Source organism: Miniopterus schreibersii (assembly GCF_964146895.1).
Source record: "Miniopterus schreibersii genome assembly, chromosome: 3".
NCBI classification, from domain to species: domain Eukaryota; kingdom Metazoa; phylum Chordata; class Mammalia; order Chiroptera; family Miniopteridae; genus Miniopterus; species Miniopterus schreibersii.
In genome coordinates this window covers 42,530,055-42,544,002 of record NC_138103.1, presented here as the reverse complement: position 1 = coordinate 42,544,002, position 13,948 = coordinate 42,530,055, and the positions used below count along the sequence as shown (strand labels likewise).

Below are 13,948 nucleotides of genomic sequence, written 5' to 3'. Positions count from 1 at the left end.
AATAAAAAACTATAATAAGTATGGAAGTCATATCTTGAGAAATGTTAATAATTGAATATTTAATCTGGGTTCCCAGATTAATGAAATTACCAATTAAAAGAGATTCCATTTGTCCTGGGTCTTCTGTGGTTAGCAGAAGGGTTGGTCTAGGTATAGGAAGAGCTTGAAAGCAAAGTCTAAAAGGAACTGACCTTGACAAGGTATTTGCATTAACTGTGCAGTATTGGTCCAGGGTGCTCTGGGGGAAGGATTCAATATTGAAATCAGTTGCCTTTGTAATTTTGTTCCACACGGACCTTCCTCTTAGAAGACTTCAGTCTTTTAGTCCAGTGTAAGACTAAAGCCCTGAACGTAGATTTGCTGCTTTTTTGGTGGGAGGAGTCTTGCAGGTGTTTGGGTGTCTTAGTTACTGGCTCTTGTCTGCTGTACCAGCTGAAGACATGTTTCTTAATCCTTGTTCTAGGTGTGACTCGCCAGGAAAAGGCCATTGAGGTCGTCCCCCCCCCTCCCCCGGATTATCCCTTTTGTAGAAGAGTTGTTTTTTTTCTTTTTAGTTGTGGTGCATACCTACGGTGAATCTGCCGCTGTGGGGATTTGCGCGCAGCAATCACATCTTGCCTTCAAGAGTTGATCTCACTATGACCCTTGGGCAATAAGCACCTGGGAGGGCTGTAGACACCTGTGCTGTTGAGTCTCTCAGTGTATGTAAGCTGTCAAATTGGTCTGGGAACAAAGAAAACTGTGTTTCTAGTGAAATGGGCAGTGTCCTTTGATGGTCCCCAGTCTTGGAGAGGTCTTAGTTAATATTCTTAGACTGTGGACTTTTAAAGGTAAAATGTAACAATTTAATGTTTTTAATTCATTGAATCTGAGGTTCTAAAGCAATCTATAGCTACAAACTATGGTGTGAAACATTTGCGGCACAAATCTACATTGTTAGTCATTTCTCAAGCTTTAAGTAGTTAGCTAGTTTGTAAAATGATATCTTGGCCTATGCTTTTGTGATATTTAGGAATAGGCTCTGGATGGCAGCAAGTGAAAGCAAAGTAAAGGTTTTCAATGGTGAATGAAATTGAGAGAGGCAGTGACTATTCCTGAGCAGTTTGGTTGGTGAGATGTACTAATACAAGCGAGAAGCAGTGGACTCGCACTCTTGGTGTACTTTACATAGATATGCACTGATAGAAAAGCACAGAAGACATCTCACCGCTGTCCTAGGGCACCGCTGTCTTTACTGTTCAGTTTAGGCCTGTGTTTGGATCTTGCACAAGTATCTTTTAGTTTAAAATGCAAGTGTCCAAAGAACTGCCTTTAATGTTACTTTTTTTGTATATTTCACTTCAGAGTTAGGACAGGAGACAGCTAATCTGACTTCCATTTGATAGATATTATAAACTCTTTTTCTTCAGTAACAAATAGGGGAGGAAAATAAAATCATGAATTATTTTACATATATATGTGTGTGTGTATATACACACACACATATTTTATAATTGTTTTTGAAGTTTGCTTATTGGCTTAATATAAAAATTGTCTTTTGGTAGGTATTGACTCATACGATTCAGATTATGAATTTTACTTGTTGGCTTTAATGAATATTTCAAACAGTCTTATTTCAGAATAAAATGATTAATCAAATGGAATTATAATTCATGTGTTACCTAAAAGTGAAATCTTCTTATGTAAGTCTTTTATCTAAGCAAAATAAGGGCATACTCTTTAGTTTGGATGGGGAAGGGAGGTAAGAATTGACTTTTTATACCCTATTTCCAAAACAAGTTATACTGTGGGGACTATGTAATGTTCATTGGAAGATGTGTAGTACTAAAACAACTTTCTTGGGAATCATTTTAGTCTGAAAAAGGTGAAGAAGATATTTATCCTGAGTCATGTTAAACAAATTATTTTATTTGGAACAGAAAAAAAATGATGAAATGGTTTCACTAAGTATATGATATTCAGTTGAGAAAACTGGACTTTAGAATAAATGTGATAACGAAATAGATTTGTAAACTTTATTCAGTAATCACTTTTGTCTTATGTGAAATTATTTAACATTTATTTTTTTGCCTTAATTATAGCAACAATTTTATTACTTTACCTTAGGGCATTTTAATGTTTGGAGAAAGACTGTGTAAGTAAACTTTACATTGGAGTGAATCTGTCTATAGTAGTAATGAAATTCTTGGTACTTGTTTTCATTAACATTGTCAAACATTCAGGGAGAGCAAATAGGGAACCCCAAAATACCTGTCGGGTTCGCCCTCTATAACCGTTGATACTTTAGGGCAGATTTATATTTCTGGATTTATTACGTTCTGGCTGAACAGTAGCTTCCGTCTCTTTCCCTTGGTGGTAATGACTGATTTTCACTTATATTGGGCGAGACTATCATAAATAAAGGAGTTACTCATGTTTATGAATTTAAATGTTTGTAGGATTACTGCACTTCCAAAGTTGACTAGAAATACCAGCTGTACTCTCCTGAGAAAATGAACAAATTTCTTAAGTCTTATCAGTTATGATGTAACACCAATTTAGAAATTACAAAATACAATTTGGTGAATGGTTTTCTTTGTATTTTAAAACTTTTTTTTCAGTTGATTGTTCAAATATTGGCTTTCTGTAAAAACATTATCATTTCAAATTTTGACTGTAGTGCAATATCAATAAATTTGCTGCTTGGGCAGTTTTACTTACTACCTTTTAACTTGTTTTCTGCTGTTACTTGTTATTATAGGTTCCAAGTTGCTCATGTTATGGTTGCATCTCTTTGGACCAATAAAACATGACAAGTATGAGATAAAGGTATGTTTATATGATAGGAAGAAATATTAAAACATAGAGTGTCTCTGCAATGAAAATAAAGAACTGGTATATATTTCCCATCTCAAACAATTACAGTTTGGTGGTGGTTTTAAAGATTTTAGTGTTGGATACATAAAATCTAGCAGTTCTTGAATTTGTACTAGAATCAGGTTTTTAATGATTGACAGTCCTTGGATCTCAGAGTAGAAAGAAATACATTTTCTTCTGGAGACCTTAATAATTTTATTTAAAATGGTTAGTGACCAAGGTATTATACTCTTATTGTCAGAGATAGTTTGTTTTGATAGTGAGAACTGATGTTGCAGAGCTGCTTACCATCCTTTCTTGTAGTCATATATGACTTATTTGTATTTACAATTCTTGATTATATTCCCTGTTTCAGTGATGTCTTACTAGGAAAAAAAAAATCCTTTAATAACTTCCAATTCATACCAAACTGGAAAAGGCAGCCAAATAGAAACTGTGATAAATGAGGTTTTTCTGGTTATTTTGACCTAATATTATGTGATATTTACATATTAGAAAAACAAACAGTATAATAAAAGGACAGCTTTTACCTTTTAATGAACACAAAGTACATCATGGAATTAGAAATATTTATTCAGAATATAAGAATGTAAAATATTATAAATGTCTCTGTATAAATAAATGGAGATTTTAAAAAACAATTCTATATCAAATAACACAAAGTAGCTATTTTACAGAAGCTAAAACTAAAGGCATCTGGAGACATTTAAAGCATACAAATGAATCTAAAAAATTACAAGGTATAGTACAGTGCTAAGTGGCCACTTTAAAATGAAACTTCAGTATAAACAGTAGAACAATACTGACAAATGCAAACTTAGTCACATGTGCTTTAATAACTGACAGTACATTCAAGCAGTTTTTTCTAATAGTTCAAGTGGTTTAAAAGTAGCACATTTTCAAATAATAGGAAACTTAAATCTCATGCAAAGTAAATAAGTCTTGACAATGTCTAAAAACTCATCAGAAATAGAAGAGAACATGTTTCATTATCTTGGCATAGGACCAACAAAAGCAGATTATTGGGGGCTCATTCACTTGGCAGTTCTGACGTGAACACAGTGAATACCAGGAGTTCTACAAACAACATTTTCTACATGGATTTGATTTGCAAAAAGTGCAAAAGTGAATGTAGAGCAGGAACAACTACGCAGGTCATCAGTGTGAATGTGGGGGAATTTTGTATGTAGTTCGCTCTGTTCTGCTGAGCTGATACATCAGATGATTAGTAATAATCATCTGAATGAGTGATGTGCATCTACCTTGACTCTGGAAAAATCGAGTACTCCTGGTCAAGGATATGGTTATCCAATAACATTTGCTGTTACTGGGACACAGTGATTTCTTGTCATGGTCGCATGTAAAATCTCAGATGTGAGCAATAGAGAATGTGTCCAATATATCATAAAAAAAATTTAATTGTTGTCTCTGTGAAACTAGCTTCCTTTACACAGGAATTAGCAAAATAGCTGTTACTCCAGCTTGTACCCTTTTCCACTTGGTGATAATTCTGATTCCAGTTCTAAAAAGTTAGGGCTGACAGCCTAAAGCATATATCTATTAGTGAATACAAATGTACTTAGAAAGTAACTTTAAGTGTGTGAAATGGGAACTGCAGAAGGCCACAGGTTCAGGGCTAACTTCCACCTGTCCTGTATACACACAAGGTTTTGTTAAACCAGTGAGAACAGTGAGTGCAGCAGAGACATAATTTTCATTTTGTAATAAGTTTGGTCTCTTACAAAGTAGTGCCCAGCTTCTGAGCAGTAGGGAGTTAGCAAGCCTCTATTATTTCTTGACAAATAGGACATTCTGTTGGATAGAGAAAAACTTGCTATATGATTTTTGCATATTTTTTAGTGTCACCTATTAAAAAGTTACTTATGTCCCCCTTTCCCCCCAAAACTTGCCCCCCTTTTGGCCTCTAGAAACTATAGCTGTTTGCTGCATCTAGAAATAGATGCAGCTGTGAACATGATGAAATTTTCACTTTAAATAGTTTCATGGATGAGACATATTCCCAGTTATGCATTTGCAAATGACATAAAGCTTTTCGGAGTCTTACGACTTTCAGAAGTCCTTTATAAAAGTTTGGGTGTTTCTTGAGGTTTTGATGTCTTTCTCATCACTTAAAACACAAGCATTGTACCCTAAACTCTTGAGAGGTTTGAGTTAAGATAATGAGTGATAGAATTAATTGTTGTGGGCCATGAGAAAACACCTTTGAGAACAGGCAACTTAGAGGTTCTTAATTCATGCCAGTGACATAGGCAGTCCAGCCCAGATCAGGTAAATGAAAAAATACCCCATGGTTGAAATGTAATCTACACGAAGCTAAGAACTAGGAGACTTTCAGATAGTTTCAAGTTTTTCTTAGAGTAGTAAAATCCTTACTAGCCACATCCTAATGGTTTTTAAGACAGAGCCTTATCGGCTCTAATTTGAAATGCCTTTCTCTAGTAGTAGAATGTCAAGGCCCTAATTCCAAGTTCTCTGAGGTTCCTGTAAAGTATGGCTGTAGGCTCAGAGGAAAACTCAGAAGTGCGTGTACCTCAAATGAGAATTAAGCAATTATATTTAACTGGCACTTAATTTTTTATTAACCTAACATCTCCAGTTTCAGGCAGTGGATATTAACTTCAGAAACCTGACATGCCAGCAGATGAGAGTGAGTATGAAACAGTTAATTACCTGTACTGGCAATGATGAGACATCAAGTATACCTCTGGGGCTAGAGCATGAGGAGTGTCAACTGTCTGATAACACAGATATTTAATCATGAGTAATTTGTAGGTGGTAAGATTCTCTTTGACACTTTCACCTAAAGTCCTTGGCAGTTTTGGTAGCTGGAGCATCAGATGCAGTTGGTAGGCCCACACGTTGATGGCGCACCAGCTCCAGACAGATTTTTCTCTCATCTATGATTTTTGCCTCAATTCAGCAGTGGGATATACACTCCAAGTGAACTGTGAAATGGGTCTTCCCATGCCCTTTGCTCTAAGAGCCAACAGAGAACATAACTGCCTAAAAGGGGTAAGAAACCACTGAGGAAACTGGAAGAAAACAAAAATGTGGAGGTCTAAAGGTTTTTCTAAAAACCTTATACAAGTTAGAATTAAGAACATTGTTTTACCCCTGATGGAAATGTTAACATAAAAAGAAAATTATTGCAGGTGCCTGGGTAATCAGTGCAGTTTTAGTAGGCTCCATAATTAGCATAACCAAGTGCCTGTTGGTTCACCTTCAACAAGGATTGTGTCTTAGGGAGTATTTGAAAAATACAAGGAAAGGGAATCAACTATTTAATGATATATATATTTATTCTACACATTTATAAAAGTAACAGTTTTACTGGGGACATAGTTTCCACCCAATCACCACATATTTGAAAAGTATTATGTTGAAGTATAAACTCAAAATGAGGCCAGATAGTTTCAGTAATATGGGGCTCTTAATGGAATAGCCGAGACTTTCCGGTCTGGAAGGGGTCACATGACCCTAAAAGGGTGGGTTGTCTGTTTTAACTTGGACTTGACTCCTGTCAGGAAGCCATGAGTGCACGCTCACCTTGCACATGCTCCCAGTTTGCTTAGAGGAGGACATTTCTCTAGGGAAGCTGGAAAAATGGGGAAAACTGCAAGTTTTGTCTATTAAACCATCTTTGGACATACTTTTCAGCCAAAACATTTTACTTGTGACAACATGAAATTTTACCTAAAGAGTACAAATTGATTTTAAATATCACTTACAGGAACCAGGAGGCACTTCTCAGTGATCTAAGCATCCAAAAGCTGGTTCTTCCAGACCGTTGACCTTTTTGAAGATTGGGCAGCCTCACTGCTTACCTGAGAAAGTTGGTCACTTTTGGGATAAACTCTCTGCCCTCCAAGCTGGTGGCTAGAGTGTCCTTCCCCATTGTGCAGAAGGCTGAGGACCTTGATTCATGCTCTCTGAAAACACATTTAGCTTGTGGCCACGGGGACGCTAATGCAGTAACCTGGTCATAAGCAAAACTTTGTGAACTGTGGCATTGGGGTGGATCTTCAGGTGCTACAGAATAAATGGCAAGTGTCCCTTTAAAATGTCTCTGTAGGGCAACTACAGAAGGAAATGAAAGGGTAAAACAGTGAAGGTTACAGTAGAAAAGGAATAATGAATTTAAGATGGAAGCCCTTCCTGAAAGAATTCAGGTACTTTGGTCCTACCTAGCCCTGTCAGCATTTTGCTTGAAATTTAACCTGTTAATAACCATCACCAAGTCTCGGGGGATAAAAGGAGGCCTCAAGGACCATTCCCTCACCCCCTGCCCTTCATAACACCTTCATAACAGCAGGAGCGAAGTCTTAAACTTGGTGGTTCAGTAGCAGTCTCTTAAATAGGTGGGATCAGCCTGCAAAACATTATCTACTCAGTGTCCTGTCTCTTGCCTTTAGAGAAAGAGAGGCAGGTTCAGAGCTACATACATACTCCTATGGAGGAGCTTTGATTCATGCAAACAGCAATTATGTAGTGCCCTGGGGTGGGCAGAAAGCACTAAAAATGCTCCTTTGCTCTTGAAAAAATTCCAGATAAAATTTTAGTTCTAATACATGTATCAACAGGATTCTCCCAGCTCTACGCCTTGGCTATTGGGTGCGGGCAATGGCAAAGTCACATGAGAGCTGAAGGCACACAGAATTGTTCAGGCACAGCCCTGGGGTTGCTCTGTCTAGCACTTCATCTCTAGGACTGTAACACCTATGTACCATCCTCCTGTATCTCAGAGTTGACATGTGGGACTTGAAAACTAGAGCCTTCCTGCGGTAAGCAAATCTAGATACAAAGACACATACACACCCCTGTTGTGTGTCCGTTTTCCCCTGAAGGAGAGGGAAAGAGAAGAAATTGGGGATGCCAGAGATAAGGTCACTGTCTACCAAACAGAAGAAAAGAGTGGGAAATCCTATAAAACAAATGCCTGGGACACCACTGACGCACAACCTCCAGAACAGAAAAGGTGGGAGAGTGACAAAGCCAGTGCTGGAGGCGGAAGGAGGCCTGCTGAGCATGGCACACAGCAGGCGTTTACGTGCCATCCGTGGGGCTAGAAGGCAAGAGCAGGATCCGCAGGATACAGCCTAGTGTCACCGGGGATGCTCACCTCCAGGGCCGAGTCCATGGCACTCCACTGTCCAAGTGCTGACCTACCTGCCAACTGTCCTTAACTCTCCCATCAGGTACTCTGTCCCCGGGCCCTTCGCTCTCCGGTGACCTGCTGTAGTTTAGCTTCCGTGGGCAGAACTCTGGTGCCCGAGCGCCGATTAAAGTGAAGTTTCATTGGTGTGTGGCCTGGAGTTCTCCTCCTCCAGCAGAGCTATTCTTTGCTTGAGCATCCTTACTTGGGTCTCGTGTCTCTCCACCATGGCCATCATCTGAGACTCCAGCTTCTTGAGTTTGTTTTGGTGCTTTTTCTTTGCTTTCTCATAGGCAGCCACCAGGTTGCTATGTGGGAACAGAAGGAAAGGAGGTTCACCTGAGGTAGCACTGAGACACACTGCCCTGTCCCCTGGGTAGCCAATGCCAGTAAGCAGCACTCTGAAGAAACAGGCCCTCAGCCTCTTCAGGAAGACTGAAATCAAGTGGTTAGCATTTCAACACTCACGGCCATTCATCTCTTGGCTTAGCCGTGATTGACTCAGCCTGACTGCTAGACGTTGTCACTAACACTGGGAGAGATTTAAACCAATGATCCAAACTAGCCACATCCAAAATAAGCAGAAAGGGAGCTCAATTCCAGAAATCTGTCATTTAAATACAAATACTGTGTCTGTTACAGGAAAGAGTTCCTCACTACAGTCTAAGTGACCTCACCTAGGATGAGGGCAGGGCAGCTACGAGGACTTCCCTTTGTTCCGTGGACTGGTGGATTCAGAGCGCACAGGCCATAAGCTAGCACCAAACAGAATATGGGCTTCTGTGAACTGTCCCCCCTGGGAGCCCAGGGCTAGGTAAATCCTGATGCCCTCTGTGGTTGAAAGTAGCACCCTACACCTCTTCCATGTGCACTGAAGACTGACCCCTGAAAGCCCTTTTGTGAGGGGTGGGGTCTGTGAGGTCCTGTATTTTCTACCTATACTTTGTAAAGCTGGTTTTCTTGATCTATTTTCAAAATGATACGAAGCATTTGTGAGATTCTAGCTGTCTTCCATTAAACCAGACACTAGAGATTTGCAAAACTAAAAATAGCACCACTCCTCTATTTTTTGTAAAATAGTTATTTTTAAAAATAAAGGCCATTTGTATTACATGTAAAGAATTTAGTGGTTTTTTAAGTAAATGAATTAATAAAAACTTAAAAAATTTGTGTTGAAGTTTCTAAGCGAGAAGTGTCAAAAGATAGGGCCTTGAGTATAAAGGGGTCCTGAGCCCAAAAAGTTTGAGACTGCTGACTCAGAGCAATGCTTCTAAAGTGTTCCCACCGGGTAGTAAATGTTGCTCAAATAAAAGGTTCTGGCTCCAATTTTGTTTGGAAAACATTGGCATAAACACATAGGTTTTTTAAAAAATTGCTTGACTTCTCAGAACTTTTACTGTATGAAGTATTAAGAGGGGACAGACCACACACTGTATTTCCCAAACACACTTGGCGCAAGGACTTGTCTTTACCAAGCACTTCTTAGGTTTCTGGGAAACTGCCGTAGGGAAGACCAGGCTCTAAGAAGGGCAGGTGAGGACTTGCCATTCTCAAGCGTGGGCTCCCAGCAATTATGGAAACATCCTCCCTGGTGTGTGAGTCCAGGTACCACCCGGGATACACAAACCGGGGCGGGGGAGAGGGGTTGGTTACCTGTTGGCTCTCTTCAGGTCATTAACGAACTCCGCTGATTGCTGGTGCCGGATTTCACTGCTCTTGGTGAGTCTCTCCAAGGCACTCACCAGCTCTTGAACTCTGGCCTTTAACTTCTTTTCTCTATCAAGGACAGACAGCATGCCATGAGTGATGAGATGATGGAGATGGCTGCTGCCCTGGAAGTGTTCAGCTTGCCAAGTCAAAAGGCGGGCACAGAAAGGAAGATACTGGAGGACACAAGAGCTCCCTTTCCCCTTAGCGGAGCCAGAACCCCTCACCTCTGCAGTTTTGAAGGCTGATTTGAGCATGCTTCCTATAGTGATAAGGGCCTTCCAGATGGAGAAACTGAGCTAATCTAGAAGTTCCTTTCTGGGGGCATGCCAGGCCACAGCCCCGTCTCAGTCTCCACACCTTCCAAGTATCCTAAGCATCTGACCCAGTCGTATTCAAGAACAGAAACCTCTGCTCTAGGCAGCCTACCTGGACAAATCTCTACTCATTGAAATCAACATGATCCTGCCTTGCAAAAAAAAACCAACGAAAAGCTAGAGGGAGTAGAATTGGTATTATTCTCATTTTAAAGGTCCTTGTTTCCCTTTAAAGTAGTTAAATTATATTTGCACTCTGATTTGACTCTGCCCACTCCATGGCTTCACTTTACTACTATAGTAACCCAAGTTAACTGACTTCGGAGTCAGTTACAGGAGGTTTCTGGGGTCCATTCAGCCTATTGCCTCCCTCTGATTCCCACAAGCACACCCCAGGCAGGGAAACAATGACGACCAGCCTGCCTCAATCTCACACAGCGTCCCTGCATAGTGTCACACGTCACACCCGAGTGCAGTCTGCCATGATCTGCTTTTATGTATTTGAGCTCCACAGGTTCCCCCACTGGCACATAGGCCCTTGGGTTGCAAGGATCTTACTTGGTTTGGTTCCCCATGTGTCCCCAGTGCTGAGCATGCCATACCTGGGTGGCAGCTTCTCAGTGACAGTGATTAAAACAGCTTCAGAACAACTCACTGAAGGTATTGGAGCAAACTAAGAAGCCAGAATTTATAGAAGAAATTCCTCTAAAAAGATCTCACTGTGAGTGTGTGAGGAATGGGAATTGGCGTGATCATTTTGGAAGGCAACTTGGCAGTATCTAGCAAGTGAAAAATGAACACATCCCTTGACTAAACAACTTGATTTCTAGGAATTTTTCTTACAGAAATAGGGTAGGTGCAGAAAGATACATGAGATTACAGTTGCATTCACTTTAGCATTGGTTATAACAGCTTAGAGGGGGAACAATCAGGTTAAGGTATATCTGTACCACTCTGCAACTTAAAAAATGCAGATCGAAATGCCCTGGCATGGTAGCTGATAAACTATCAAGTGAAAAGGGTGAGATCTATTGGGTGACATTTTTGGAAAAAAATGACTAAAAATCTGATATACTAACAATAGACCTGAAGGCTAACCACCACTCAGCACAGGTTAACGCACAGAAGAGGGATGGCAGAAGGCTTTCATTGTCTACTTGACTCACTTTTGCATTCCTTGAAATTTTTCTAACTTAGTATGATTTTGTAAAGGACTTGAGATCCGTGCTTCCTGTAGGAGGGGCAGGAAGGTGATGTGGGGTGGAGGACTCTCAAATATCTAATCTTTTACATTTCTGCCTCTAGCTACTATTAGTGCAAGTCAAGCTTTCCAAACAGTAATAAAGGAATTGCAACCGAAAAACCCTGGGCTGCTCTGTAAGCGAGGTTGAAAGGGGAAAGATCTTTTAAAGTGAATTCTACCAACCAGCCCCGAGTTCCTCTGACTCTTCGTTCTTCAGGGAGCCCTCCCTCCCACCGAGGACCCTGCAGAGCTTTCCCGGCAAAGTGTCCCACCTGCTGGGGAAGCGGCTTTCCACTGGGCCCCAGCAGCCACCAGGAAATTTGGTTGCAGTTCCTGCAGGAATCTGAGAGTGGCACCATTTCCCACCAGAAGGGAGAGCGGCTGCCTCCCTCCCTAACCCATCTCAGCCTCCTGGGCAGCCCTCCATCAGCTGAGGAAGGTTAGGAGAGCAAGAAGGATTTCCCCCCTTTCCTCTAAAATAATTAAAATAATTAAAAAGAATATGGAAGGGTTATTTCTCCTGCATCTTGTTAGTTCTGATTCTCTTCTAAAGTTGATGAATAGTGCAAATGGGGGAAAAACGTGAGTAGAATTAAAAATGTCAACACGAACTCAACAAATTCACAGTAAAAATCTGCCCAGAGAAATACCATTATCCTCCACCCCCAATGACACCCATACCCCTGCCCCACCCTGCAGACAGGGCTAATGGGGAATCCCCAGCCCCCAACAAAACAAAGGGCTTCCTTCCCTAGTACCCAGGCCCCTGAGAGACCAGAGCGAGCTCTCCCGTCCTGGCAGGTTCTTGCGAGGGACAAGAACCCAGGAAGGCAGGAGAGGCCCTCAAAGCTGCTGCCCCCCATCTAGGGGTGGGGAGTGACGGGGATGGCTGAGGGGAGCCACTGCCAGGAGCTGAGCACTGCCTCCAAGAACTCCCTAGGCCTCGGGGAAGGGAGTGAACTGCTCATATAAACTACAGCACAGAGGGAGGGTGCCAATTTATTTAAAGGTAATAAAGACAGGCTACACTTCAAATTTAAACCTAAAATGCGGGCTGCTTTATCTGTTTTCATTTGAGTGAGGCAGATGCCTGCAGTAAAAGTCGTCTCCATTGTTGCTCATCTGGACCGAAACAAATACTAAGCCGCTGAGAAGCAACCACTGGCCCCCGCGCCTCCCGCACAGCAGCCACAGTGTGGGCGGGCACCCCAGCACTAGAAACGTGGTTGGTCTGAAACGGGATGTGCCATAAGTATAAAGTACACAGTGGGATTTAATAAGAAAAACAAAACAAAACACACAAACTAAAATATTGCAATAATTTAAAAAATATTGACTACATGTTGAAATGGTAACATTTTAGATATATTGGGGTAAATATGTTATTAAAGTTAATTTCACCTTTATTTTTTTTACAGTTCTAAATGTGGCTATTGGAAAACATAAAATGACACAGGTGGCTTGTTGTGATTTTACTAGTTCCAGAGCACTGATTACCCAGTCCAGTAGGTTTGGGTGAGCTCTAGGAACTGCAGTTTAAGAAGTGCTCTGGATGATTCTTACTATCAGGCACATTTGGGAAACTGGTAAGGCAGAAGGGCTCTTCACCTGGGTCTGTGGATGAGTTTCAAGAGGTCTCGGAACTCGGTCTATAGGCACGATTACCCTCACGGGTATACTTTCCACAGTATGCAGTATGGACTTTCTCAGACTCTCAAATTGAGACGACGCCAGTAGGGACCAAAAGCCTGCTAATCCAAGTCGCTTTGGAACCTCAACCACTCATGTCCAGTTCCTTCTAGTTTCCAGTTCAAATTTGCTTGGCCTTCAGCTAAAGAAGAATTGATCTAGTTTGTCCAGGCCAAAATGAGCCCTTTCACAGGCTCCACAACGATAAGAAAGTGAAAATTAAACACTACGTGTTCTGTTTGCTCCCTCGATAGTAACACATTCATTCATATACTGTTTTCTCGAATGCCAAGAACTGCATAATCCCTTCCTTCCTTCCTTGTTTCTTTTTTACTCCCAGAAGTACAAGTACTCAAGCTACATGCCCATATCATCAAGTACAAAGACAGTGCTGGGTCACACCATTACTGTGAACGCCCAAGCCACCCAGCACCCACATGGGCTCAGTTACAGGTGTTCCTGCTCCACCAAAAAGGAAGGTTATTTCTGGTCACAAAAGGTCCCTATGAAACTTACTCTAACCACACAGCCAGGGAGGTCGCTTTTTTCCTTTTTAATTGAAACACGATTTTAGGCAGTGGCATATACACTGGGGATTTGAGGCAGACTCCTGGTGGGAGTTTGCAGGTGATGAGAAAAACCAGGTGGCTTGCCAGTGAGCTGGGCAGGAGACGGAGCCACGCAGGCCTCTGCGGCTGTGCTGGTCATTGTGCCTGGGGAGCCTGGAAGCAGGGCTTTCCGAGCAATCAGGGAGGAGGTGGCACTCTCCCTGAAATAAAAGGCCAGCCACAGTCCTTTAATCACAAAGTCCAAATGAGGGGCCGGGGGAGTGAACAGGACCAGAGCCCGGGTTTGATGAGGTAGTGAGTGGCTTTGTAGCCACCAGAAACCTCTCAGAGGAGCTGTAATCAGACTAGACCGCAGGGAGTCACAGCCATGCAGCCACAAGGCCTGGAATCTCTT

General features: G+C 41.4%; 1 protein-coding gene across 3 annotated transcripts in view; it reads right to left on the bottom strand.

Moving 5' to 3' along the window:
- Window positions 1–3,382: 3,382 nt before the first annotated feature.
- Window positions 3,383–13,948, bottom strand: part of MCC (MCC regulator of WNT signaling pathway) — a 343,361-nt gene continuing 332,795 nt past the window's right edge. For all 3 annotated transcript variants that reach the window (XM_081133287.1, XM_081133288.1, XM_081133289.1), the window contains 2 exons: window positions 9,683–9,805; window positions 3,383–8,337 (listed from right to left, as the gene is read on the bottom strand). In XM_081133287.1, the coding sequence (XP_080989413.1) occupies window positions 8,157–8,337; window positions 9,683–9,805 (304 nt within the window). In that variant the 3' untranslated portion in view covers window positions 3,383–8,156. The remainder of the gene's footprint in view (window positions 8,338–9,682; window positions 9,806–13,948) is intronic.